The sequence below is a fragment of the Pempheris klunzingeri genome, chromosome 18, assembly GCF_042242105.1.
Source record: "Pempheris klunzingeri isolate RE-2024b chromosome 18, fPemKlu1.hap1, whole genome shotgun sequence".
In the NCBI taxonomy this organism is placed as follows: domain Eukaryota; kingdom Metazoa; phylum Chordata; class Actinopteri; order Acropomatiformes; family Pempheridae; genus Pempheris; species Pempheris klunzingeri.
In genome coordinates this window covers 1,502,407-1,529,532 of record NC_092029.1, presented here as the reverse complement: position 1 = coordinate 1,529,532, position 27,126 = coordinate 1,502,407, and the positions used below count along the sequence as shown (strand labels likewise).

Here is a 27,126-nt window from a genome sequence, read left to right as displayed (position 1 = left end):
GCAGATTAAGATCTTGCTGTGTGTGCACACCTTTCTTCTAGTGACTTCAGACTTTGATTTAATTCCTTGGACAAGTCCAGTTGTGGAATAACTATGAGCTGGATGACTGAGAATCTTCACAGACATTTAGTTTCATACTATAAATATATATGTATATGATAATAATTCATATTTATGTATTATTATTTACTGAATGTGCAAAAAAGATTTATTGTACCAGCTTTAGTTTCATTCATTTGGTTATTAAAGGTTGTATTTCCATATTTCTGATAGAACTTTCTCCTGTTATATTAAAGGTTTTCTAATTGAGGAAGACGATGTTTTACTGTGTCGAAGTGGTTACGCCTGCACACTCACTGCCTGCTGCTGAAGTCTGATTAAAGCTGCCATATTTATACATCATCCACACCAGCAGGCCGATCAGGTGTGTTTAACCATCCAAACCATCCAATGACTGGGAAACAGCAAACATACAGGTTTATTTTCTATATGAACAGTAACATCATATCAGATTCATCATCACGTGCATCAGACAAAGGTATTAAGCTCTTTACACGAAAAGTGCTGAAACATTTCTACACCTGAAGAAATAATCATCACCTTGATAAGATAAATGTGTTCTGTAGGATAAGATATTTCTTTATTAGTCCCACGACGGGGAGATTTCTGTTCCTGCAGGCAGAACACTGAAAGGTGAACACAGTCAGTTTGAAGAGAAGCTCTCAGACTCACATTTTAAAACTCTTTCAAACCAAAATAAGCAAAACGAGCAGCTCCCGTTAATCACATCTGAAAGTGTCCTCAAAGGTCCCAAAACCATGTAAACGTGTTCTAGGAGGAGATCCAGATACGAGTAGAAACCTGGAGATGAGCAGAACGTGGGACCGTCAAACAACAGAGAAGAGCTCTAAAGTGACAGGAGAGAAACAGTAACTTGATCAGATTCAGTTGTTTGTGTGATCACAGTGATCAGCTGGTCATACTGAAAGTGTTTCTGGAAACAGGAGGAGACTCTCCCTCCTATGGAGAACACAGAGACACTGAGGAACCAGGCCACCAAAAGCCAAAGCCAGCATACAGAGGCTGAGTGAAGGTGGTGTTGAAGGTGTGGAGGTGGATCAGTGAGTCAGAGGAGACTCTGTAGAAGGACAGAGAGCCGGCAGGACAGTCCAAGTACACTCCTACTCTACCAGAGGAGAAGGAGGAGGAGAGGGAGAAGGTTGTTTCTTTGTTATTGTGCCTGACAGAGTAACCACCACCTGAACAGATCAGACTCCAGGAATGATCATTTAATCCAAACCAACAGTCCTCAATGTTTCCACTCCTCTTGATTCCTCTGTAACTCACAGCTACATCCACCTCTCTTCTCCACTCCACCTCCCAGTAGCAGCGACCAGTCAGACCTTCTCTGCACAGCAGCTGAGGACAGTAGTCCTCAAATCTCTCTGGATGATCAGGATATGGCTGCAGCTCCTCCTTCACCAGTGTCACCGTCCTGTTGTTGTCAGACAGTTTGATCCTTCTGTTCACTGTGTTTGTGTCCACTGAGAGTTCACAGGAATCTGATGGAGAGAAGAAGACACCAAACAGCAGCAGGTTATCAGCTGATCCAACTGTTGGCTTTGACTTTAGTTTATTCAGGGTCGAGCAGCTGGAGCCTCCTTCTTCTTCTTCTACACTGCGTGAACCGGTTCTGCTCAGTCACGGCTCAGGACTCAGCTGATGCAGAAGATCTGGTGATCAATGACTGATGACAGTTTGTGGGGCTGATTACATCATATTTAAATGTCAGGACACCTTCTGTGATCCGACCACCACAGAGAACATAGAACCACAGGAACTAGTGACCATATTTAGGAACTACAACTAGTGGAAAGATCCTCAGCACTGATTCATGAAGCCAGAGAACCACAGCAGGAGAACCAGGACCAGGATCCACAGGAACCAGAGAACCACAGCAGGAGAACCATGACCAGGATCCACAGGAACCAGAGAACCACAGCAGGAGAACCAGGACCAGGATCCACAGGTCCTGGTTCTCCTGCTGTGGTTCTCTGACTTCATGAATCACTGCTGAGGATCTTTTTACTGATATTAGTCCTGTTATTATTATTCACATAGTGAATTTTTTTTTTTTCCGTGTTTTTCACTGTTACCGTATTGATCAGTGTCAGTCATATTGATCAGTATTAGTCATATTGATCAGTATCAGTCACATTGATCAGTCATATTGATCAGTATCAGTCATATTGATCAGTATCAGTCACATTGATCAGTCATATTGATCAGTATCAGTCATATTGATCAGTATCAGTCACATTGATCAGTCATATTGATCAGTATTAGTCATATTGATCAGTCATATTGATCAGTATCAGTCACATTGATCAGTCATATTGATCAGTATCAGTCATATTGATCAGTATCAGTCACATTGATCAGTCATATTGATCAGTATCAGTCACGTTGATCAGTCATATTGATCAGTATTAGTCATATTGATCAGTATCAGTCACGTTGATCAGTCATATTGATCAGTATTAGTCATATTGATCAGTAACAGTCACATTGATCAGTCATATTAATCAGTATCAGTCACATTGATCGGTATCAGATAGATAGATAGATAGATATTCCTTTATTTATCCCACAATGGGGAAATTTCAAGTCATCAGCAGTTCTGATTCACACATACAGGATACAGTTCACACATACAAGAAAGGGAATAAAAAATATAAAATATATGTATGTTTGCATGTACAGTATATACAAAAAAAATAATGTATGGTGAAAGAATGAGGTGATAGAAAGGCTATTGCACATGGGGGAAAATATAAATATATAAATATATATGAAATATTGCACTTGTTCCTTTTTCTTGGTCTTTGGTCTACTGGGAGCAGATTTGGTTGTAAAGTCTGATGGCAGCAGGGAGGAAGGACCTGCGATGCCTTTCTTTGGAGCATCGTGGGTGACGAAGCCTGTCACTGATGGAGCTTTCCAGGGCTCTTACAGTCTCATGTAGGGGGTGGGAGACATTGTCCATGATTGATGACAGCTTCGCTACCATCCTCCTGTCACCCACCACCTCCACAGGATCGAGGCTGCAGCCCAGGACAGAGCTGGCTTTGTCCACCAGTTTGTTCAGTCTCTTCCTCTCTGCTGCTGTGATGCTGCTGCTCCAGCAGACCACACCGTAGAAGATGGCTGATGCCACCACGGAGTCATAGAAAGTCCTCAGGAGGCCCTCCGCCACTCCGAAAGACCTCAGTCTACGCAGCAGGTGGAGTCTGCTTTGGCCTTTCTTGAAGAGTGCCTGAGTATTAACAGTCCAGTCCAGCTTCTTGTTGAGGTGAACACCCAGGTACTTGTAAGAGTCCACAATCTCTATGTCCGTTCCCTGGATGTTCACCGGAGAGGGAGGGTCTTTGTGCCGACGAAAGTCCACTACCAGCTCTTTGGTTTTTCCGGCATTAATCCGGAGGCAGTTCTGCTGGCACCAGTCCACGAAGTTTTTGTTCAGCTCTCTGTACTCCTCCTCGTCTCTGTTGTTGATGAGACCGACGATGGCTGAGTCGTCAGAGAATTTTTGAAGGTGGCAGTTTGTTGTATGGTGTGTGAAGTCTGCTGTGTATAGGGTGAAGAGGAGAGGAGCCAAGACGGTCCCCTGTGGTGCCCCCGTACTGCAGACCACCGTATCAGACACACAGCCTTTTGTCCTCACAAACTGTGGCCTGCTGGTCAGGAAGTCCACTAGCCATGCTGTAAGTTGGTGGCCCACTCCTGCACGGTCCAGTTTGCCCCTCAGGAGTTCTGGCTGAATGGTGTTGAAAGCACTGGAGAAATCATAAAACATGATCCTCACAGTGCTTCCGGATCCCTCCAGGTGAGACAGTGATCTCTGCATGAGGAAGATGACAGCATCCTCGACCCCAATGCTTGGCTGGTACGCAAACTGCAGCGGGTCTGCAGATGAGCTCACTAGGGGGCGCAGGTGGTGGAGGACCAACCTCTCTAGGGTTTTTGACAGGTGAGATGTCAGGGCCACTGGACGGTAGTCGTTGAAGTTACTAGGACGAGATGACTTGGGTACCGGTACCACGCAAGATGTCTTCCACTGCTGTGGCACCTTGTGCAACCTCAGGCTCATGTTGAAGATATGCTCCACGATCCTGCACAGTTGCCTAGAGCAGGATTTGAGGAGCCTGGAGGTGATGCCGTCCGGACCTGTTGCCTTCTTGACCTTGAGCCTGGCCAGTTCTCTCTCTACCTGGGCTGTGGAGAGCACCATGCTGGGTGGGGGGGCAGTGAGTGCGTGGGGGGGCTGTGAGGGGGCCACAGGGAGGGGGGTTTGTGGAGTAGATGGTAGGCAGGGGGGTCGTAGAGAAGCAGCAGGTAGGGGGTTTGAGGTGTGAGTCTTTTGAGCAGCTGGGGTTCCAGTCGGGGGAAGTTGCAGCAGGGCTGGTTGAGTGGGGGGAGGGGTGGCTGGTTGTTCAAACCTATTGAAGAACCTGTTCAGGTTGTTCACCCACTCCTGATCCATGTCCAGCGCAGGTCTGGAGTTGTTACGTCCTGAGATGGTGTTCAAACTCCTCCAGACCCCCCTGACATCGTTCTGCTGCAGCTGTTCTTCCATCCTCTTCCTGTAGCTACTCTTTCCCGCTCTGATGTTCTTCCTCAGTTCTCTCTGCACACTCTTCATCTGTTCCCTGTCCCCTGACTTAAAAACCCTCCTTTTGTCTTTGAGTAGGCTTTTTATGTCCGGAGTAATCCATGGTTTGTTGTTTGCAAACAGTCTTACTGTCCTGGTGGGTATGGTGGAGTCTACACAGAAATTAATGTAGTCCGTGACGCAGCTGGTAAGACTGTCAATGTCCTCACTGTGGTCCTCACAGAACACATCCCACACCGTGGTGTCAAAACAGTCTTTTAAAGTCTCCATCGACTCTTCGGACCAGATCTGTTTTGTGCGGGTGACTGCTGGTTGTCTGTGCACGAGAGGCTTATACAAGGGGAGGAGGTGTATTAGGTCGTGATCAGATCTTCCCAGGGGGGGGAGAGGGGATGATGTGTATGCCTCCTTAGTGTTGGCATAGAAAAGGTCCAGTGTTTTATTTCCTCTGGTGCAGCAGGTGACATACTGGCTGAATGTTGGCAGTATGGAGGAGGGAGAGGCATGGTTGAAATCCCCGGTAATTAAGAGGAGGGCTTGTGGATGCTGTGTTTGCAGCCTGTTTACACTCGAGTAGAGGACATCACGGGCCGAGTCAGCATCAGCAGATGGAGGGACATACGCTGCTATCGCGATAACATGCGAGAATTCCCTCGGCAGGTAATATAGCCTCAAGCTAATGGCTAGCAGCTCAATGTCCCCACTGCAAAGTTTTTCCTTGATGGTAATGTGCCCAGGGTTGCACCATCTATCGTTCACAAACACAGCAAGCCCCCCTCCCTTTCTCTTGCCGCTCTCCCGAGTCCTGTCTGTCCGTATCAGCTGAAACCCGTCCAGAGTGACGTTGGAGTCCGGTGTTTGCTCCGTTAGCCAGGACTCCGTGAACAGCATCATGCTACATTCCCGATATTCCCTTTGGTGCCGTGTTAGTGCCGTTAGCTCATCCATCTTGTTGGAGATGGATCTCACATTCCCGGTGATGATGGCGGGGACAGTAGGCTTGAAGCGCCTTTTCTTATTCCGGCACTTAGCACCCGAGCGGCGACCTCTTCTCCTTCTCTTGAGGTCATCGGTAACATCGGGCCTGTAGCCGGTTAGCTTCCCTGTGCTACAGAGGGCTAACAGCTGTTCACGTGTGTAGACAATGGAGCGTCCGCTGCTTGTTGACTCGGTGACTGCTGGAGTAATGAGCCAGGTGACAAGTAGCAGAAAAAGCAGGGCCAGCACAACAGTTCTGACGCACATGTTGGCACCCAGTGTGTGTAACAACTAGCAGCAAAAAAAAGACTAAAAAAATTAGTCGACAAACAGGCAAACGAGACAAACAACTTAACTAACAACAGAGCTGCTGCGACAGGCAGCCACTAGCGCGGCGCCATTTTGGTCATCAGTCATATTGATCAGTATTAGTCATATTGATCAGTATCAGTCACGCTGATCAGTCATATTGATCAGTATTAGTCATATTGATCAGTATCAGTCACATTGATCAGTCATCTTGATCAGTATCAGTCATATTGATCAGTAACAGTCACATTGATCAGTCATATTGATCAGTATCAGCCACATTGATCAGTCATATTGATCAGTATTAGTCATATTGATCAGTATCAGTCACATTGATCAGTCATATTGATCAGTATCAGTCATATTGATCAGTCATATTGATCAGTATCAGTCATATTGATCAGTATCAGTCACATTGATCAGTAACAGTCACATTGATCAGTCATATTAATCAGTATCAGTCACATTGATCGGTATCAGTCATATTGATCAGTATCAGCCACATTGATCAGTCATATTGATCAGTATTAGTCATATTGATCAGTATCAGTCACGCTGATCAGTCATATTGATCAGTATTAGTCATATTGATCAGTATCAGTCATATTGATCAGTATTAGTCATATTGATCAGTATCAGTCACATTGATCAGTCATCTTGATCAGTATCAGTCATATTGATCAGTAACAGTCACATTGATCAGTCATATTGATCAGTATCAGCCACATTGATCAGTCATATTGATCAGTATCAGTCATATTGATCAGTATCAGTCACATTGATCAGTCATATTGATCAGTATCAGTCACGTTGATCAGTCATATTGATCAGTATTAGTCATATTGATCAGTATCAGTCACATTGATCAGTAACAGTCACATTGATCAGTCATATTAATCAGTATCAGTCACATTGATCGGTATCAGTCATATTGATCAGTATCAGCCACATTGATCAGTCATATTGATCAGTATTAGTCATATTGATCAGTATCAGTCACGCTGATCAGTCATATTGATCAGTATTAGTCATATTGATCAGTATCAGTCACATTGATCAGTCATCTTGATCAGTATCAGTCATATTGATCAGTAACAGTCACATTGATCAGTCATATTGATCAGTATCAGCCACATTGATCAGTCATATTGATCAGTATTAGTCATATTGATCAGTATCAGTCACATTGATCAGTCATATTGATCAGTATCAGTCATATTGATCAGTCATATTGATCAGTATCAGTCATATTGATCAGTATCAGTCACATTGATCAGTCATATTGATCAGTATCAGTCATATTGATCAGTATCAGTCACATTGATCAGTCATATTGATCAGTATCAGTCACATTGATCAGTCATATTGATCAGTATCAGTCATATTGATCAGTAACAGTCACATTGATCAGTCATATTAATCAGTAACAGTCACATTGATCAGTCATATTAATCAGTATCAGTCACATTGATCAGTATCAGTCATATTGATCAGTATCAGTCACATTGATCAGTCATATTGATCAGTAACAGTCACATTGATCAGTATCAGTCACATTGATCAGTCATATTGATCAGTATTAGTCATATTGATCAGTCATATTGATCAGTATCAGTCACATTGATCAGTCATATTGATCAGTATCAGTCATATTGATCAGTATCAGTCACATTGATCAGTCATATTGATCAGTATCAGTCACGTTGATCAGTCATATTGATCAGTATTAGTCATATTGATCAGTATCAGTCACATTGATCAGTCATCTTGATCAGTATCAGTCATATTGATCAGTAACAGTCACATTGATCAGTCATATTAATCAGTATCAGTCACATTGATCGGTATCAGTCATATTGATCAGTGTCAGTCACATTGATCAGTCATATTGATCAGTATCAGTCACATTGATCAGTCATATTGATCAGTATCAGTCATATTGATCAGTATCAGTCACATTGATCAGTCATATTGATCAGTATCAGTCATATTGATCAGTATCAGTCACATTGATCAGTCATATTGATCAGTATTAGTCATATTGATCAGTCATATTGATCAGTGTCAGTCACATTGATCAGTCATATTGATCAGTATCAGTCATATTGATCAGTATCAGTCACATTGATCAGTCATATTGATCAGTATTAGTCATATTGATCAGTCATATTGATCAGTATCAGTCACATTGATCAGTCATATTGATCAGTATCAGTCATATTGATCAGTATCAGTCACATTGATCAGTCATATTGATCAGTATCAGTCACGTTGATCAGTCATATTGATCAGTATTAGTCATATTGATCAGTATCAGTCACATTGATCAGTAACAGTCACATTGATCAGTCATATTAATCAGTATCAGTCACATTGATCGGTATCAGTCATATTGATCAGTATCAGCCACATTGATCAGTCATATTGATCAGTATTAGTCATATTGATCAGTATCAGTCACGCTGATCAGTCATATTGATCAGTATTAGTCATATTGATCAGTATCAGTCACATTGATCAGTCATCTTGATCAGTATCAGTCATATTGATCAGTAACAGTCACATTGATCAGTCATATTGATCAGTATCAGCCACATTGATCAGTCACATTGATCAGTATTAGTCATATTGATCAGTATCAGTCACATTGATCAGTCATATTGATCAGTATTAGTCACATTGATCAGTCATATTGATCAGTATCAGTCATATTGATCAGTATCAGTCACATTGATCAGTCATATTGATCAGTATCAGTCATATTGATCAGTATCAGTCACATTGATCAGTCATATTGATCAGTATCAGTCACATTGATCAGTCATATTGATCAGTATCAGTCATATTGATCAGTAACAGTCACATTGATCAGTCATATTAATCAGAAACAGTCACATTGATCAGTCATATTAATCAGTATCAGTCACATTGATCAGTATCAGTCATATTGATCAGTATCAGTCACATTGATCAGTCATATTGATCAGTAACAGTCACATTGATCAGTATCAGTCACATTGATCAGTCATATTGATCAGTATTAGTCATATTGATCAGTCATATTGATTAGTATCAGTCACATTGATCAGTCATATTGATCAGTATCAGTCACATTGATCAGTCATATTGATCAGTATCAGTCACGTTGATCAGTCATATTGATCAGTATTAGTCATATTGATCAGTATCAGTCACATTGATCAGTCATCTTGATCAGTATCAGTCATATTGATCAGTAACAGTCACATTGATCAGTCATATTAATCAGTATCAGTCACATTGATCGGTCATATTAATCAGTATCAGTCACATTGATCAGTCATATTGATCAGTATCAGTCACATTGATCAGTATCAGTCACATTGATCAGTCATATTGATCAGTATTAGTCATATTGATCAGTCATATTGATCAGTATCAGTCACATTGATCAGTCATATTGATCAGTATCAGTCATATTGATCAGTATCAGTCACATTGATCAGTCATATTGATCAGTATCAGTCACGTTGATCAGTCATATTGATCAGTATTAGTCATATTGATCAGTATCAGTCACATTGATCAGTAACAGTCACATTGATCAGTCATATTAATCAGTATCAGTCACATTGATCGGTATCAGTCATATTGATCAGTATCAGCCACATTGATCAGTCATATTGATCAGTATTAGTCATATTGATCAGTATCAGTCACGCTGATCAGTCATATTGATCAGTATTAGTCATATTGATCAGTATCAGTCACATTGATCAGTCATCTTGATCAGTATCAGTCATATTGATCAGTAACAGTCACATTGATCAGTCATATTGATCAGTATCAGCCACATTGATCAGTCATATTGATCAGTATTAGTCATATTGATCAGTATCAGTCACATTGATCAGTCATATTGATCAGTATCAGTCACATTGATCAGTCATATTGATCAGTATCAGTCATATTGATCAGTATCAGTCACATTGATCAGTCATATTGATCAGTATCAGTCATATTGATCAGTAACAGTCACATTGATCAGTCATATTAATCAGTAACAGTCACATTGATCAGTCATATTAATCAGTATCAGTCACATTGATCAGTATCAGTCATATTGATCAGTATCAGTCACATTGATCAGTCATATTGATCAGTAACAGTCACATTGATCAGTATCAGTCATATTGATCAGTATCAGTCACATTGATCAGTACCAGTCATATTGATCAGTATCAGTCACAACATTGGTTATGAATTAGCTCTGTATAAAGAGAGGTTGATTGATAAAGACGATTAATTGCATCTATATTTATTAAATGTTCATAAGTCAAAGAAACAAAGTGACAGGTTGTCATCTGTAGCTGACTAGAAGGCTGCAGTGTGGAGTCTGTAAATATCTTTAAACATCAGATTGCGAGCTGCTCTGTTCTCATGAATGAGTCTCAATCCACACTCACACTTCCACGGAACAGGTTTCAGCCTGTGTTCTCCACCGTGGTCCATCCTGCAGGAAGAAACAGTCAGAGGATGAAAACAGGAACATTTCTATAGAGATGGTTTGTCTCAGTGTTATTACTGAACATGTTCTGCAAATAAAACACAACTTCCACAATAAAACCTGTGAATATATCAAATGAATCTACAGAGAAATGAAAAGCGTTTGTGAACGTCTTCCCAACATTAAAACTTTCAAACTGATATTTGTGAATCCTTGAATTTCAGATAAACGTCCCACCAAAGTAAGAGCACGCCGTCTCTACGAGCTGATGAGAAAACAACCAGCGATAAATGATGCGTTCAGTGTTTCATCACGTTAATGTGACGCTGATTATTAGTGTGTGTTCATTTGTTCTGGAGACTTTCTAGCACACACACTTCTGTCTGAGGATGCTCGTGGGCTTGTGCTGCTTCTTCAGAAATACTTCTGCTTCTGACGCAGCAGCACAAGGAAGCTGGACGTCTTTCCCTCCCTTATCTTCATGTTTAACCTTCAGTATCTAGTGATGACTGGAAGCTGCAGCAGCGACAGCAGGCGAGCAAACAGCTGCTGTGCCGTTAGTCAGAATAACTTCTTCACACAAGCCTCAAACACAAGAATCCCAGCATGCAACGTCTGCTGTGTCAATGTTGGGAAAGTTACTTACAAAATGTAAAATATTTCATGTTACTTTCATTTGAAAGTAATACGTTTCTTTACAATCTTACTGCCTGTGTAGAGTAATGTGTTAAACTACTTGTTACACTACTTTTGAATTATATTGTTTTTATTTCTGGAATTTATGTTTTCTGATCCATGTTATATTGGCAAAATATCTGAGTTTACAAATCTTTTTCTGTATTTGTGGAAGTTGTTTTATATGTATAGATTACACATTCACACACAGATTGTTGAGAGCACGAACACCAGGTTTTAGCTCTGTTCATACCTGAGAGTCTCCAGTCTCCACTGTGGATCATCCAGTCCAGCAGACAGCAGCTTCAGTCCCGAGCCTCCTGGATGGTTGTAACTCAGGTCCAGCTCTCTCAGATGGGAGGGGTTGGAGCTCAGAGCTGAGGCCAGAGCAGCACAGCCTTCCTCAGTGACCAGACAGAACGACAGCCTGGAATCAGGAAAAATATCACAAAATCTACACCTACTCTATCTTGAGGACATGCCTAAAAAATAATCATATCAAGAAGAAGAATCATAAATGACAGCATGGAATTAGTTTTCAAAATGGTCAAGTACCAGTCATCAACACAAAGAGACAACTTAATGATAGTCTTGATGTTTTCATTTCATTAGTTTGAAAAGTTCCCCATCAATCAGCTTCAGAAATCTAAGAAATCTCAAGGATTCAAGGACAGAACAGACTTAGGAATAATGAAATAAGCATCTTTGATATGTAGCAAGAGTCACTGATGAAACCATCAACCTGTTTTAACAACCAAGTCACAGCTGCACTCATGTTATCAGGACAGTCTTTAAGAAGTTCCGTATTTCTTTAACACTGACGTGAAAGTAAAGCAGGATTTAAAAGGCCTTTTGATATGTGGCTGAATCCTGACCTGAGAGTCTCCAGTGTACAGTGTGGACGCTTCAGTCCAGCACAGAGGGACTTCACTCCTGAATCCTTCAGGTCGTTGTTACTCAGGTCCATCTCTGTCAGATGGGAGGGGTTGGAGCTCAGAGCTGAGGCCAGAGCAGCACAGCCTTCCTCAGTGACCAGACAGCCTGACAGCCTGGAATCAGGAAAGAGTTGGTACAATTTCTCTATGAAAAAAGAACTGCAAGAAAATCTACACCTATTCTCAGACTGTTCTCATTACCAGGTCATCAAATATTGTCGTTTTGTCGACCCCTTTTGTGTCTGATACCGACTAACAAGGCACCCTGAAGTGTCTGTGCGAGACGCTAGAGGGCAATATAGTGTAAATAGTGAGAAAGTCTGCAAAGGAAGGGGATCAGATTGGATGGATGGATGGATGGATGAATAGATGGATGGATGAATCGGTCAGACACTGAACTTTCAGCCAGGAGACAGTTTCACCCAAACCATCTTTTAACCAGGTGTTCATCATTCTTGCCTCATGATGAAGGTCCAGTAGACCTGTGGCGAGGTCAGAGTCCTGTGAATCTCATACAGAAGCTAAACAGAGGTCAGCATTTGATGACATGGGAGTGAGGAATGTTTAGAGTGAAGGGCCAGATCAGTGTTTCTGAACATCTAATGCTGCAGCTGAAGGGTGCCTTGTGCCTCAGTACCAGACGCTGAGGGATGTGTCTTTGACGACCTGGTAATGAGAACAAGTTAGTATCTACTGAGTCGCTGGCTCATAGACATACATCAAAAACAGAAAGACACACACAAACAGTGATGCAGTTATACAAACCAATGTAGAGTATTCAGAGTGACAGTTACAACTCCTTTCCTGTTTTGTTCGTTTGATGCCATTTTACAGAGAGTTCTATGAGAAGAATGATCCCTCAGATGTGGAGTCTTCTCATCAGCATTAACCTGAGTGTAAACTAACGTTTTAATCAGCTGATAACAAACAGCTGATCTCTGACCTGAGAGTCTCCAGTGTGCAGTGTGGACTCCCCAGTCCAGAAGACAGGATCTTCACTCCTGCATCCTTCAGGTTGTTATCACTCAGGTCCAGCTCTGTCAGACTGGAGGACTGGGAGCTGAGAACTGAGGACAGAGCTGCACAGCTTCTTTCAGAGAGGTTACAGCCACTCAGCCTGAGGAAGAGACAGTGATAAACACAATGGTAGACTTTCTTCTTCATGAAATATAAAGACTAGAAATGAATATATCCAGTGATCCATCCACCTACAGAGCTTTGCTGGAGGCTTTGACCACTAGCAGCAGCCTCAGAAGAGCCTCCTCTGAAGCAGAGTATTTCTTCAGCTCAAACACGTCCAGATCTTCTTCTGATGACAGTAAGATGAAGACCAGAGCTGACCACTGAGCAGGAGACAGTTTATCTGTGGAGAGACTTCCTGATCTCAGGAACTGTTGGATCTCCTCCACTAGAGAACGATCATTCAGTTCATTCAGACAGTGGAGCAGGTTGATGCTTCTCTCTGGAGACAGATCCTTGTTGATCTTCTTCTTGATGTATCTGACAGTTTCCTGATTGGTCTCTGAGCTACTTCCTGTCTGAGTCAGCAGACCTCGTAGGAGATTCTGATTGGTCTGCAGTGAAAGACCCAACAGGAAGCGGAGGAACAAATCCAGGTGTCCATTTGGACTTTGTAAGGCCTTTTTTACTGCACTCTGGTAGAAATGTGTGGGTTTAGATGTATCTCTAAATAGTTTAGACCACCATTTTGCCTCTGACAGCAGATTGACTCCAGAGTTGATGAAGGTCAGATGGACATGAAGAGCAGCCAGAAACTCCTGAATGCTCAGATGGACGAAGCAGAACACCTTGTCCTGGTACAGTCCGCTCTCCTCTCTAAAGATCTGTGTGAACACTCCTGAGTACTTAGAGGCTTCTATGATATCGGTGCCGCACTCTGTCAGGTCTGATTCATAGAAGATCAGGTTCCCTTTCTGCAGCTGCTCAAACGCCAGTTTTCCCAGAGACTCGATCATCTTCCTGCTCTCTGGACTCCAATGTGGATCCCTCTCAGATTTTCCATGATATTTGACATTTTTAACTTTGGACTGGACCACCAGGAAGTGGATGTACATCTTAGTCAGGGTCTTGGGCAGCTCTCCTCCCTTTGGGTTCTTCAGCAGAATCTCCAGAACCGTAGCAGTGATCCAGCAGAAGACCGGGATGTGGCACATGATGTGGAGGCTTCGGGACGTCTTGATGTGGGAGATGATTGTGTCGGCCTGCTCCTCATCTCTGAACCTCTTCCTGAAGTACTCCTCCTTCTGAGGGTCAGTGAACCCTCTGACCTCTGTCACCATGCCAACACACTCAGCAGGGATCTGATTGGCTGCTGCAGGTCGTGTGGTTATCCAGAGGCGAGCAGAGGGAAACAAATTCCCCCTGATGAGGTTTGTCAGCAGCACATCCACTGAGGTGGACTCTGTCACATCAGTCAGGGTCTCATTGTTGATGAAGTCCAGAAGAAGTCGACACTCGTCCAGACCGTCGAAGATGAAGACGACCTGGAACTCTTCAAACCTGCAGATTCCTGCGTCTTTGGTTTCACTAAAGAATCGATGAACAAGTTCCACCAAGCTGCACTTTTCCTCTTTCAGCACATTCAGCTGTCTGAAGGTGAAAGGAAACATGAACTGTATGTCCTGGTTGGCTTTGTCTTCAGCCCAGTCCAGAGCGAACTTCTGCGTTAAGACTGTTTTCCCAATGCCGGCCACTCCCTTTGTCATCACTGTTCTGACTGGTTCCTCTCTTCCATCGGAGGCTTTGAACACGTCCTCACAGCTGATGGTTGTTTCTACTGTTGCAGGTTTCCAAGATGCTGTTTCAACCTGTCTGATCTCATGTTCCATGTTGACCTCTCCCGTATCTTCCATCATGATGTAGATCTCAGTGTAGATCTCATGTAGAAGTTTTGAATTTCCTGCTTTTGTGATTTTCTCGAACACATATTGAAACCTCTTCTTCAGGTTGGATTTGAGTTTATGCTGGCACTTGGAAAGAATCTCTGAATGAATTAAAATGAGACACAATTCAGAGGATGGCAGGGAAAACATGAGTCATCAAAATGTAAAGTACAATATCTTACATTGTCATATCCCTTTTTAATGACCTACCTGTAGGTTCTGAGATGGTGTTTGGTAAATTCTTCAGCAGATCATTCTGATTCATCAAAATCAAAACCATTCTGGTCACTTTGATGGTGTTTATACAGTAGGTCTTCACCATCTGATCCACTGTGTCCATCCTGTCTGCATCCTCCAGTCGACTCTTTGGGATTGGTGAGAAGCCTTCCAGGACTCCTTTCTGCTGCAGGTACCACTTGAATTTTTTAAAATCCTCGGCTCCCAAATCCTCCAAAGTTCCCAAGAGGACCTGTTGAGGTGTCGCCATCTGGCCTCTCTGTCAAGATACAAAAGATTGTTTTAAGATACTGCAGTTTATAATTTTAACATTTCATGAAAGCACAGGTTGATAATCAATGTTAAGAAAATGGCAGAAAAGATTTCCTGTATCCGTCCTTGTGACAGCGGAGCTGAATCAATCTGTTTGAGAAGCTGCTCCGCTGTCTGTCCAGTAGTGGGTGAAGTGGTGGTCAGGTTTGTTCGTGGTCCTTCTTTCCACCACCACTTCAAAAGTGTCCGGTTTGCAGCCAGTCACAGAGCTTGATCAGTTTCTGTCAGTTAATTTATTCAGTCTGTTGGTGTTGCCGGCTCTGATGCTGCTCCCCCAACAGACCACCGCCCAGTACAGGGCGCTGCCTACAACAGACTGGGAGAAGATCTCCAGCATCTTGCTGCACACGTTGAAGGATCTGAGCTTCCTCAGGAAGTAGAGGCGGCTCATCCCCATCTTGTACACAGCGTCAGTGTTGGTCCTCCAGTTCAGTCCGTTGTCAGTGTGGATGCCCAGGTACTTGTACTCCTCCACAGTGGCAATGTCCTCTCCCAGGAGGTTCAGGGGCTGTGTAGCCGTCCTCTTCTTCCTGAAGCCGAACACCATCTCCCTGGTCTTTGCCACGTTGAGATGCAGATGATTCCGACCAGACCACTCCACAAAATCACCCACCAGAGCCCCGTACTCCTCCGTACCCTCCACCTCTTATACACCCTACAACTGCCACGTCATCAGAAAACTTCTGTAAGTGACACGACTCGGAGTTGTGTTTAAAATCTGAGGTGTACAAGGTGAACAGAACAGGAGACAGCACAGTTCCCTGTGGAGCTCCTGTACCACCGACCACCACATCAGACGGAGCGCTGCCTGTCTGTCAGGTAGTCGGTGATCCAGGAGATGGTGGGAGCGTCCACACTCATCACCTGCAGCTTCTCTCTCAGCAGGAAAGGCTGGATGGTGTTGAATGCACTGCAGAAATCAAAGAATGTGACTCTCCAGTGCACCCAACACCATCCAGATGTGAGAGAGCTCTCTGCAGGAGGTAGACGACAGCATCATCCACACCAAGATGAGACTGGTAGGAGAACTGCATAGGGTCCAGTGATGGTCTCACCTGCGATCTCAGATGGGTCAGGACCAGCCTCTCCAGCCTCTCCATCACATGGGAAGTGAGGGCAACTGGTCAGTAGTCATTTGGGTCCAATGGGGACGACTTCTTGAGCGCCGGAACCAGGCAGGAGGTCTTCCACAGTGTTGGTACTTTCTCCTGGTCCAGGCTCAGGCTGAAGAGGCGACACAGGACAGGAGACCGCTGGCTGGTGCAGGTCCTGATGATCCTGGGGTTGATGCTGCCAGGGATGGAGTTGGGGCAGTTGTCTGTGAAGGGGGAGTTGGGTCTGTGGGGCTCACTGGGTGGGATTGCAGGGGGGAAGTGGGGGAAGCATCATGGGAAGTGAGGATGAGGAGGAGGGGGCAGCAGGAGACTGTGAACTAAACCTGTTGAAGAAACAGTTCAGCTCGTTGGCCCTCTCCACGCTGCCAGTGATCCTTCATACCAGCCCACACCTCCTTGGTGTTGTTCTGCTGGAACTTGGCCTCCAGCTTCCTCCTGTAGGAGTCCTTGCACTCCCTCAGCTTCACCTTCAGGTCACGCTGCACCCTCTTCAACTCATCCCTGTCCCCAGCCCTAAAAGCCTTCTTCTTCTTCTTGTTGAGAAGATCCTTCAGGTCGCTGGTGATCCAGGGCTTGTTGTTGGGGAAGGAGCGTACAGTCCGGTCGGGATGTAAACAGCAACAACAATGGCGCAGGTGAACTCTCTTTTGTATTTCCTCTTCTTTGCCGTGAGCTTGGCTCCAGCCCTGCAGCCCCTGCGTTTCCTCCGGAGCTCCTTGAGGATGTGCAGCCTCGCTCCAGGCAGCAGCAGCAGCAGCGCTGGTTGCCGTAACGCCATCAGCTGTTCACAAGTGTAAACAATGCTCCCATACTCCTCCAGAACTTCATGATCAGAATCAGAATCAGAATTCCTTTAATAATCCCCAGGGGGGTATTGCTTTTTGTTACAATTCAATTCAATTCAATTCAATTCAATTTATTTGTATAGCCCAATATCACAACAGAGTTGTCTCACAGTGCTTTACAGAGTTCACTGAAATAAACAAATGTAAGTGAACAAACAATCTAATAAAGAGTCCAGCAGTCAATGAGGCCAATGGATTGGTCCGATGGATCAGTCCAAAAAGAATAATAACACACAGCTCCAAAAGAATAAGAATAAACTTCAAACACAAAGTAAAAATATAAATATATATAAAGTATGTATAAAAAATTATGTATTACAATAATAATAATAATAACAATAATACCACTGATAATAATAATATACAGTACAGGCCAAAAGTTTGGACACACTCATTCAATGCGTTTTCTTTATTTTCATGACTATTTACATTGTAGATTCTCACTGAAGGCATCAAAACTATGAATGAACACGTGGAATTATGTACTTAACAAAAAAGTGTGAAATAATTCTAAATATGTCTTATATTTTAGATTCCTCAAAGTAGCCACCCTTTGCTTTTTTGATAGCGCTGCAAACCCTTGGTGTTCTCTCAATGAGCTTCATGAGGTAGTCACCTGAAATGGTTTTCACTTCACAGGTGTGCCTTGTCAGGGTTACTTAGTGGAATTTCTTGCCTTATTAATGGGGTTGGGACCATCAGTTGTGTTGTGCAGAAGTCAGGTTGATACACAGCCGACAGCCCTATTGGACAACTGTTAGAATTCATATTATGGCAAGAACCAATCAGCTACAGTGGCATGCAAAAGTTTGGGCACCCCTGGTCAAAATTTCTGTTAATGTGAACAGTTAAGAAAGTGGAAGATGAAATTATCTCCAAAAGGCATAACGTTAAACATGAAACACTCTTTTCAATATTTTAAGCACTGTCAGTGTATTATTTTTGTTTTGTACAGTTTTAGAGTGAAAAAGCACCCTGCAAAAGAATGGGAACCCCAGGAGATTTGTGCTCTCAGATAGCTTTGACCAAGGTATCAGACCTTAACTAGCCTGTTAGGGTCATGGCTTGTTCACAATCATCGTTAGGAAAGGCCAGGTGATGCAAATTTCAAAGCTTTATAAATACCCAGACTCCTCTAACCTTGTCCCAACAATCAGCAGCCATGGGTTCCTCCAAGCAGTTGCCTAGCACTTTGAAAATGAAAATGATTGATGCCCACAAAGCAGGAGAAGGCTATAAGAAGATAGCAAAGTGTTTTCAGGTACCCATTTCCTCAGTTTGGAACATAATTAAGAAATGGCAGTTAATAGTAACAGTGGAGTTCAAGATAAGGTCTGGAAGATCAAGAAAAATATCAGAAAACCACAAAATTCAGTGTCAGAAGTTTGCAAAAGAACATCTAGACATGCCTGTTGCATTTTGGAAACAAGTTCTGTGGACCGATGAGGTTAAAATAGAACTTTTTGGCCGCAGTGAACATAGGTATGTTTGGACAAAAAAGGGCACAGAATTTCATGAAAAGAACACGTGTCCAACTGTTAAGCATGGGGGTGGATCAATCATGCTTTGGGGTTGTGTTGCAGCCAATGGCACGGGGAACATTTCACGAGTAGAGGGAAGAATGGATTCAATTAAATTCCAACAAATTCTGGAAGCAAATGTGGTATCTGGTGGGTGCATCAAAGGAGTGTTATTTACGATTGTGTCAGTTTGGCATTTGTGTCTGTTTATCTAAAGGAATCAGACCTGGGAAAGCATGACCTAGGCAGGAGTGACCTGACCTTTACCTCCTTATCTGGACACAGAGAAAAGCAGATGTTTATGTTACATTCCTTTGCATTTTAACAAAGACACCAGATGCTGAGCTAGGTGGTCAAGAAGAGTATACAATGTGACCACAGAGTGGGCTCAGGAGGAGACGAGGACAAAGGCAGTAGATTTGGCTAGGGGTTATGCTGTCTGTTCCTACAATTGGCTGAACGTCTTCTCAGGCCTCCATGGTGCCTGTTAGACAACTGACCTTTTTGCAATAAATCTGTTTTTATTCATTAAGTCATTGTCAGCAGAAGTTTCCTTTCATCAACTGCACATCATCATCATCAGAGAAGATGCGACAAATTTGGCGTCACGAACAGGATTGCAGATGTGGCTCTGGTTGCTGACAGACTTCGTTGGGCCAACTCCTGTCCTACATTGACGTCAGGTGAGTGTTTTCTCACTATATGAGGGGCACTGGTTGGGACATCGAAGCTGTTGTGCTGCTGCTGGTGGCTGCACTGTCTACTTAACTGTGTGGACGATGATGTGTTGATTTTGAGAGGGATATTCCGTCTAAATTGGGGTAAAACGGGGATTAAGATAGAGTTAGAGAAATAGAAGTTGAAGCTACAGAAGTAAAGAAGATAGAGATAAAGAAGCAAGGATTAAGAAGATAGAGATAAAGAAGTAAAGAAGTTAAAAGTTGAAGTTAAAGAAGTAAAGGAGAAATAAGAGTTGAAGAAGTTAAAGAGTTAAAGAGAAAAGAGAAGTAAAAGTTGAAGTAAAAGTGTAGAATAGCAGAACTAGTAACGATAAAGTAGGCTAAATAACCATGCAAGATTAATGAAGACAGGGCCCACATCTTCTTAACGGTAAGACATGTGTAAATTAGATACTGAAGTGAAAGTTGGCTTTGAGAGATAGCTGAATTGGTATAAGGAAAAGAGGAAATAAATAGCTCTGGGCCCAGAGGAATTGGCAAAATATAAAGAGAGATAAGAAGAGGTAAAAAGGGAAGACAAGAGAAATAAAGAGAAGAGAGAAATAAAGGAAAAGAGAAGAAATAAAGAGAAGATATAGGCCTAACAGAAGAGACAGAAAATAAAGTTGAGAAAAGTGAAAAAGGGTGAAAAGAGCCCAGAAGAGAATAGTGTACACTGAGCATGTGAAGTCATTTGTTAAGGTGACAAATAGTTTTGAAGAAGTTTGGCCAAAGTAAGAAATTTTTAGGGAAATAGAGGAAAATTAGTTGATTTAGAAGTTTTGGAACAAGCGCTTTTGATGTTTTGTGGGGATTGATGTTTGTCAGTTAAGGAGTTTTTGTCTGTTGGATATCCTGTGAGTGCGTGTGTGTGAGGTTGATGAGTGATACTGCAGTTGTGTGTAGAAGGCGGTGTGTAAAAGTTACCAATGTGTTTGGCTGTAATGGATTGTTAGTAAATAGATATAGATATGGTGTGATTAACTATAGGAAAGGTTAAGAAGATATAAGGAGGAGATATTTTAGTTTCATTAATGGTAAAAAAGTATGAGCCCTCTCATAAAGGGACATTTTATATAATTGATAAATGAGTATGAGTCCCATAAAAGGATATTTGTAAATTCTATGAGCCTCATAAGAGGACGTTTGTAAAACACATGAGCCTTATGAATAAGAGGACTTAGTACATACAAGAGAAGACATGAGCCTCATAAGAGGACATTTTTACATCTGATAAAGCATATGAGCCTTTACTGAGTCTGTGGAGGAGTGGAGAGACCAGTGAGGACATTTTAGGTACACAAGCATGGAGAGACATGAGTTTAAGAAGTAAAATAAAGGAAAGGAATAACTTCTGAAAGGTGTTTAGTTGTCAGAGGACAAAGTTTGTATTTTGGTTGTTTGGAGGTTTGCTCAAATTTTTCTCATTAAACTGGGTCTGTCTGGTCCTCAAGCAAGTTTGAGCTAGATGTTCACTCTCTGATGGTCAGAGTAGACTGGAAGTTGTGGTTAAGTTTAAGAGGCGGAGCAAAGGAAGTTGCTTAATTTTTGAAGGCCATTTAGTTTGCTTCTTTTAGAAGGAGGAGTGGCAAGAGAGCCCTTCCCCTTTGTTTGTTCTTTTCTCTCTGTGGAAGATAGAGAGATGAAGAAATAGGAGAAGAGACTTAAGGCCATATTAGATTGAAGATTGATTACATATTTACTTTCAGAGTAGAATGAGTATACACTCTCTAAAGTGTTATGTTAATGATACATTAATAGAATGGTGTTGGTTAATAGTTGCTGTTCAAACAGAAATTTTCAGGAGAGGAAATGTTAACATTAGCATACAATAACCTAAATGTTGACAGATAATGTGTGTACAACAGGGGAGAACACTCCTGACGGTGATTCACAGATATCAAGGGTTGCAGATGATACTGAATTGATCTGGTGCATTTTATCCACGAACTCTTTTAAAGTAATTGCGAGTATCCACCTGCATATTTTGATCAGATTGCTGGCGTTTAGGTTGAGTGTGCTCAAATAGCTGAGAGTTGTTGATGTGGGTTTCATTGTCTGAGCATGATCTAATTTGATTTAAGAAGAGTCAGGTAAAAATAGTTTAATCAACTATGGATGGTAAAAGTTCTAAAGTAATAACCCCAATTGAATTAGTGCAAAAGAATAATCCACTCATTAAAGGTATCACCAAGATGTCAGAAAAATGGAGTAAGCGTTGGCCTGATATTGATCAACCTTGGCCAGTGGAAGGGACTCTTAATCCGGATGTCATTAAAACAATGCAAATTCTTGTATCTACATACAAGGCAGGGCAAAAGAAAGGTAAGAAGGGACAGAAACGCAAGGAGAAGAGAAAGAGAGAGCTTGGCATTCTGCAATTGTTTTACAATGAGGGACAGAAATGGTTGCAAGCTATAAAAGAAAGAAGGGAAAGAGGTATAGAAGAAATAGAAAAGAATACAAGGGAAACAGAAAAGTTAGTAGCAAAGGTTAATGCACCCTTCTCACATACAGCCCCAGTAAAGAGGCCTCCACCTTATGAGGAGAAGGTGAAGTTTGCTAATGTTTATCCTCAGCTTCCAGTAATTAGCCAGGAGGGTAATTATTACATTGAAGATGAGGATGAGCAAGTGATAGAGATGGGAAAAGCTAAAACAACTATAAAAACGTACCCAAGCTCTAAAAGCAAACAGAAGAAGGTACAATTGGAAGGTTTGAGTGGAGCAAGATTTAAAAAGATGGAACTGGGGGATGAAAGTCAGGATGATTCAGATGGAGCTGTTGGTGGATACGTCCCAGCAGTGAAGCGGATGTTGGCTAAGGCGGAGAAAAGAGGATGTAGATTACAGAGGAGGATGACTACAGGAAGGAATGACACTGATGAGAGCGATAAAGGAGACAGTGATGAGGACCTGGACACAGAGGACCCTATATGTTCCCTTCCAACAGCATCTAGTACTGGGAGAGATGATGAAAGACAGCAGGCTCTAAGAGAGGTTAAGGTTACTATGGATAGATGTCTTTTGGACCTGGAAGAATCTACCTGTATGGAAAGTCAAAGAGTCCTGGAGAATCAATTACAGGAGCTGCAGACAATAGAGAAAAAATTAAGGAAGAAAAAGTCTCCAAAATCAGGTGTTTTGGGGTATGTATTACGTCCAAGAAAGGGACAGGAATCCGATAAGATGTGTCCAGTGATTGTTCAAGGTCAGAATCTGGAGTATAGGCCTTGGAAGAATACAGATATGTCAGACATTCTTGAAAAATTGCCCATTCTTCAAGATGGAGCACATCCTTGGATTTCGAAGTTGGAGGAAGTTTTGATAGGAACGCAGCCTGCTATGGGAGACATCAAGAGACTTTTGGCTAATCTTCTTGGAGTCTCAGCTATGGAAGAGATCTTGCAGAGGGCAGGACTTAATCGTTATGTGAGGACTGCTGTGAACGACGCAGAGTTGTTTGCTGCAAGCAGAGGCCGAGTGTGGAGAACACTGAAAGATACATTTCCGACAAATGTACACCCTGATAATATTCTTATTGAGCCACTGGGGCCACGGGAGAACCCGAGGGCCTATGTGTCCAGAGCTCATCAGGTGTGGAGGAATATCACAGGGCGAGATCCAGATGCAAACCAAATGGAGCAGTCAATTTTGCGAGTGAAGTTGCAACAAGGGTTGCCTCTGCCAGTGAGGAGTAAGCTTGCTGAAGTGGTTGGTCTTGGGAGTATGACGAAAGGCGTCTACACAGATCATATAGCACATCAAGTTGAGCTATGTAGGAAAAAGGAAGATGATCAGAAAAAACAGGACCAGGAAACTCTTAGGAAGCTTAGTCAACTGCAACTGGAAGATAACAAAAAGAAGGAGCAGTCTCAACTAGATTAAAGATTATTAAAACCGCAGCAGGGATAGATTTAGCTTCAGTAGTGGAAGTCCAGGGAAGTAAGTTTGTGTTGAAAAAGTGGAAGGAAGGAATAAGTAAGTAAGATAGAAGTAGGTATGTTGGCAGAAGGAAAGAGAGTGATAGTATATACAGGAGTTGCATATGTTGTGAAAAAATTGAGCATTTCAGAAAACAGAGGGTTCTTCTATGTAGTATTATGCTCAGATAATGAAATTGTTGCATGTAATGATGGAACTGAAGGAAACAGCTATAGTTAAGTGTAGCTCACAAAAAGGACATGTCAAAGGTCACACAGGGCAATAAAGTGGCTGATGAAGCTGCAAAAGCAGTTACAGGAGCAGATGGACTGGATGAGGTGCTATTCAAGATTCTACTGGTCTGTGGTGAAAGCATGAAGGCTGATGGTAGCATCAACAGATCTGCTAAGTTTGATGATCCAGGAAGCAAATGAGCTAACTCATGTTGCAAGGGGGGTAGTTAGGAGAGGATTATAAAAGAGTATGGATTTTGGACACTGTAGTTGCTTGAGCAGATAGATGAGGTCATAAGTAGGTATCATGAGACAAGGGTAAAGAATTTGTGAATAAAATTGGAAGAATAATTTGGATAAATCTGGGAGAATAATTTGGATAAGATGGTGTGAATAATTTTGCAAATTTGGAAATTAAATAGTGTTTAGCAGTTGTGTATCATCTGCAACAGAAGGTTTTTATGATAAAATGAAGGGACTGTTGGAAAATCGTATTAAGATCTTCAGATCTGTCAACATATAGGCTTAAACTGGAAAGGGAATAAATTGGAAACATAAAATTGGAAAATGGAAACATAAATTGGAATATGGTGAAATCATGAGAATGAAGTGACAACATATTGTTGTATTTGATGTATGTGCAAAAGATACTGGTTGTTGTTTTCTTTCTTCTCAGGACAATAGCTGAGAGAACATTATGAGGGTGACTGCTTGTCCAGGGATCCCTACTGCACAAAATGGACTCAAACACTCACAAATGGACAGTGACCATGGATGGGGACCCTGAACAAGAACATTGTAATAAATTTGGATTAGCATATCATGCAGAGGATGTTTAATAGTTTGAAATATGGTTCTTATACAATGTACAAAATTGGATTTTGTTTTATTGTATTATGATCTGTGATGTCAATAGCTACTTTGTATGTTATTATGAGATTAGAAATGACGTCTGAATGACCGTATATAATGTCTGGAGTTTTGTCTAACTATGGGTAATACTCAATACTCTTTGTGTAGGATGTTCTGTTAAGATGTGAATACAGTGGGACCTCAGATGTTCTTTTTTGTTTTAACGTCCAGGGATAGTATTGGTTAGGTAGGGAAAGGTCCATTGAATGGTGCGATGGGTCGACCAGCCGGACTTTGGACACTTTTTATTTTTTATTTCTGAGTTTCCCATGTGTATTTGCTTTCATTGGTTCCTACACCACCATTGTCAAAACCCTTCTTCTTTCTTTTTTCAATTGGCTTGGAGTACCTTATGTAGTCGCCTAGGGCAGAGGGACTGTAGAGAGAGTTTTCCTGTCTAAAGTGTTTGAAGGATGTTATCAGTAAGATGGCTGCCTGATGGGTTTTTCGCTCTCACACTCCAACAAAATTACTGTATTGCTAAGGTTATGCTCTAATGAGTGAATATGGAAGGGAATGTTTAAGAGATCAGTGAGTGATATCAGGTGACTCGTTAACAATAATTTGTGATTATGACTGTGTTACCCTTCTGTCCTTTTTCGAGACTCTAGATAAGTCCCGAAGGGGGGAATATGTGGTATCTGGTGGGTGCATCAAAGGAGTGTTATTTACGATTGTGTCAGTTTGGCATTTGTGTCTGTTTATCTAAAGGAATCAGACCTGGGAAAGCATGACCTAGGCAGGAGTGACCTGACCTTTACCTCCTTATCTGGACACAGAGAAAAGCAGATGTTTATGTTACATTCCTTTGCATTTTAACAAAGACACCAGATGCTGAGCTAGGTGGTCAAGAAGAGTATATAATGTTACCACAGAGTGGGCTCAGGAGGAGACGAGGACAAAGGCAGTAGATTTGGCTAGGGGTTATGCTGTCTGTTCCTACAATTGGCTGAACGTCTTCTCAGGCCTCCATGGTGCCTGTTAGACAACTGACCTTTTTGCAATAAACCTATTTTTATTCATTAAGTCGTTGTCAGCGGAAGTTTCCTTTCATCAACTGCACATCATCATCATCAGAGAAGATGCGACACAAACATAACACCATCTGTAAAAAAGCTGAAGTTGAAAAGAGGATGGCTTCTACAAATGGATAATGATCCTAAACACACCTCAAGAGGCGCAAGCTGAAGGTTTTGCCATGGCCATCGCAGTCTCCTGACCTAAACATCATTGAAAATCTGTGGATAGACCTCAAAAGAGCAGTGCGTGCAACACGGCCCAGGAATCTCACAGAACTGGAAGACTTAATATATAAAGAGAATGTGTCATCAGTAACTTTATGCCTTTGGTAAAAGGGCCAACAAGTGCTAAGCATCTCTGGGAACTCCTTCAAGACTGTTGGAAAACCATTTCAGGTGACTACCTCTTGAAGCTCATCAAGAGAATGCTAAGAGTGTGCAAAGCAGTAATCAGAGCAAAGGGTGGCTACTATGAAGAAACTAGAAAATAAGACATGTTTTCAGTTATTTCACACTTTTTTGTAAAGTACACAATTCCACACGTGTTCATTCATAGTTTTGATGCCTTCAGTGAGAATCTACAATGTAAATAGTCATGAAAATAAAGAAAACGCATTGAATGAGGTGTGTCCCACCTTTGGCCTGTACTGTATAACATGTACATTCACGATGTAGAAGTAATGCCAAACAATGCCAACCAGTGCAAAAATCAATAACAGAGAAGAAAACACCAACATTTAGCGGGAGCTGCTGCAACAGGCTGCCGGAAGTGTATAAAATTACACAATAAATCAGTCGCACCAAATGGATATTTCCAGATCATTTGTTAAAACCTCTCCACAGTTGAGTCAAACAGTGATCCTGATGATCAAACAGTTACACATTCCTCTGGTACGTTTCTTACCTGCTGAAGTGACTTCAGGTCGACTCGCAGACGCTTTCAATATTCAACCTTCATGTGTGCAGGAAACACTGAGAATGAGGAAGCTGCTCATTCCTTCCTCGTCAGTGTGTCTCTGTGCATGTCATCTGAGGACGCACCCTCTTTACGTCGGAGTTGAAAAAAGTTTCCTGTCCTTTACCTGACAGAGGCTGGAAAAGCAGAGAATGCTTTCTTGGTATTGTGTCAAAGAAAAAATACTCATTCACTCCTTCTAAACACTCCTCACTGTCTCCTTTCCTGATTCCTCTGTATGCCACTGCTGCATCAAGCTGTTCTCTGCACTCTGTCAGACCATTTCTACACAGCAACTGCACAGCAACTATCCAAAGCCTATAAATATATACATTTATAGAACATGTTATCATTGGTGTCTATGCATGTATGCATGTA

The 27,126-nt window shown here is 42.1% G+C and overlaps 1 protein-coding gene across 1 annotated transcript; it reads right to left on the bottom strand.

Moving 5' to 3' along the window:
- Positions 1 to 462: 462 nt before the first annotated feature.
- Positions 463 to 26,770, bottom strand: LOC139217621 (NLR family CARD domain-containing protein 3-like). The gene is made up of 8 exons (XM_070848994.1): positions 26,698 to 26,770; positions 15,169 to 15,454; positions 13,268 to 15,059; positions 12,999 to 13,172; positions 11,996 to 12,169; positions 11,374 to 11,547; positions 10,405 to 10,451; positions 463 to 1,562 (listed from the first exon to the last, which is right to left on the bottom strand). Exons 2-8 carry the CDS (start codon positions 15,443 to 15,445, stop codon positions 1,021 to 1,023), a joined length of 3,180 nt encoding a protein of 1,059 aa, XP_070705095.1. The 5' UTR covers positions 15,446 to 15,454; positions 26,698 to 26,770; the 3' UTR covers positions 463 to 1,020.
- Between the last annotated feature and the right edge of the window lie 356 nt (positions 26,771 to 27,126).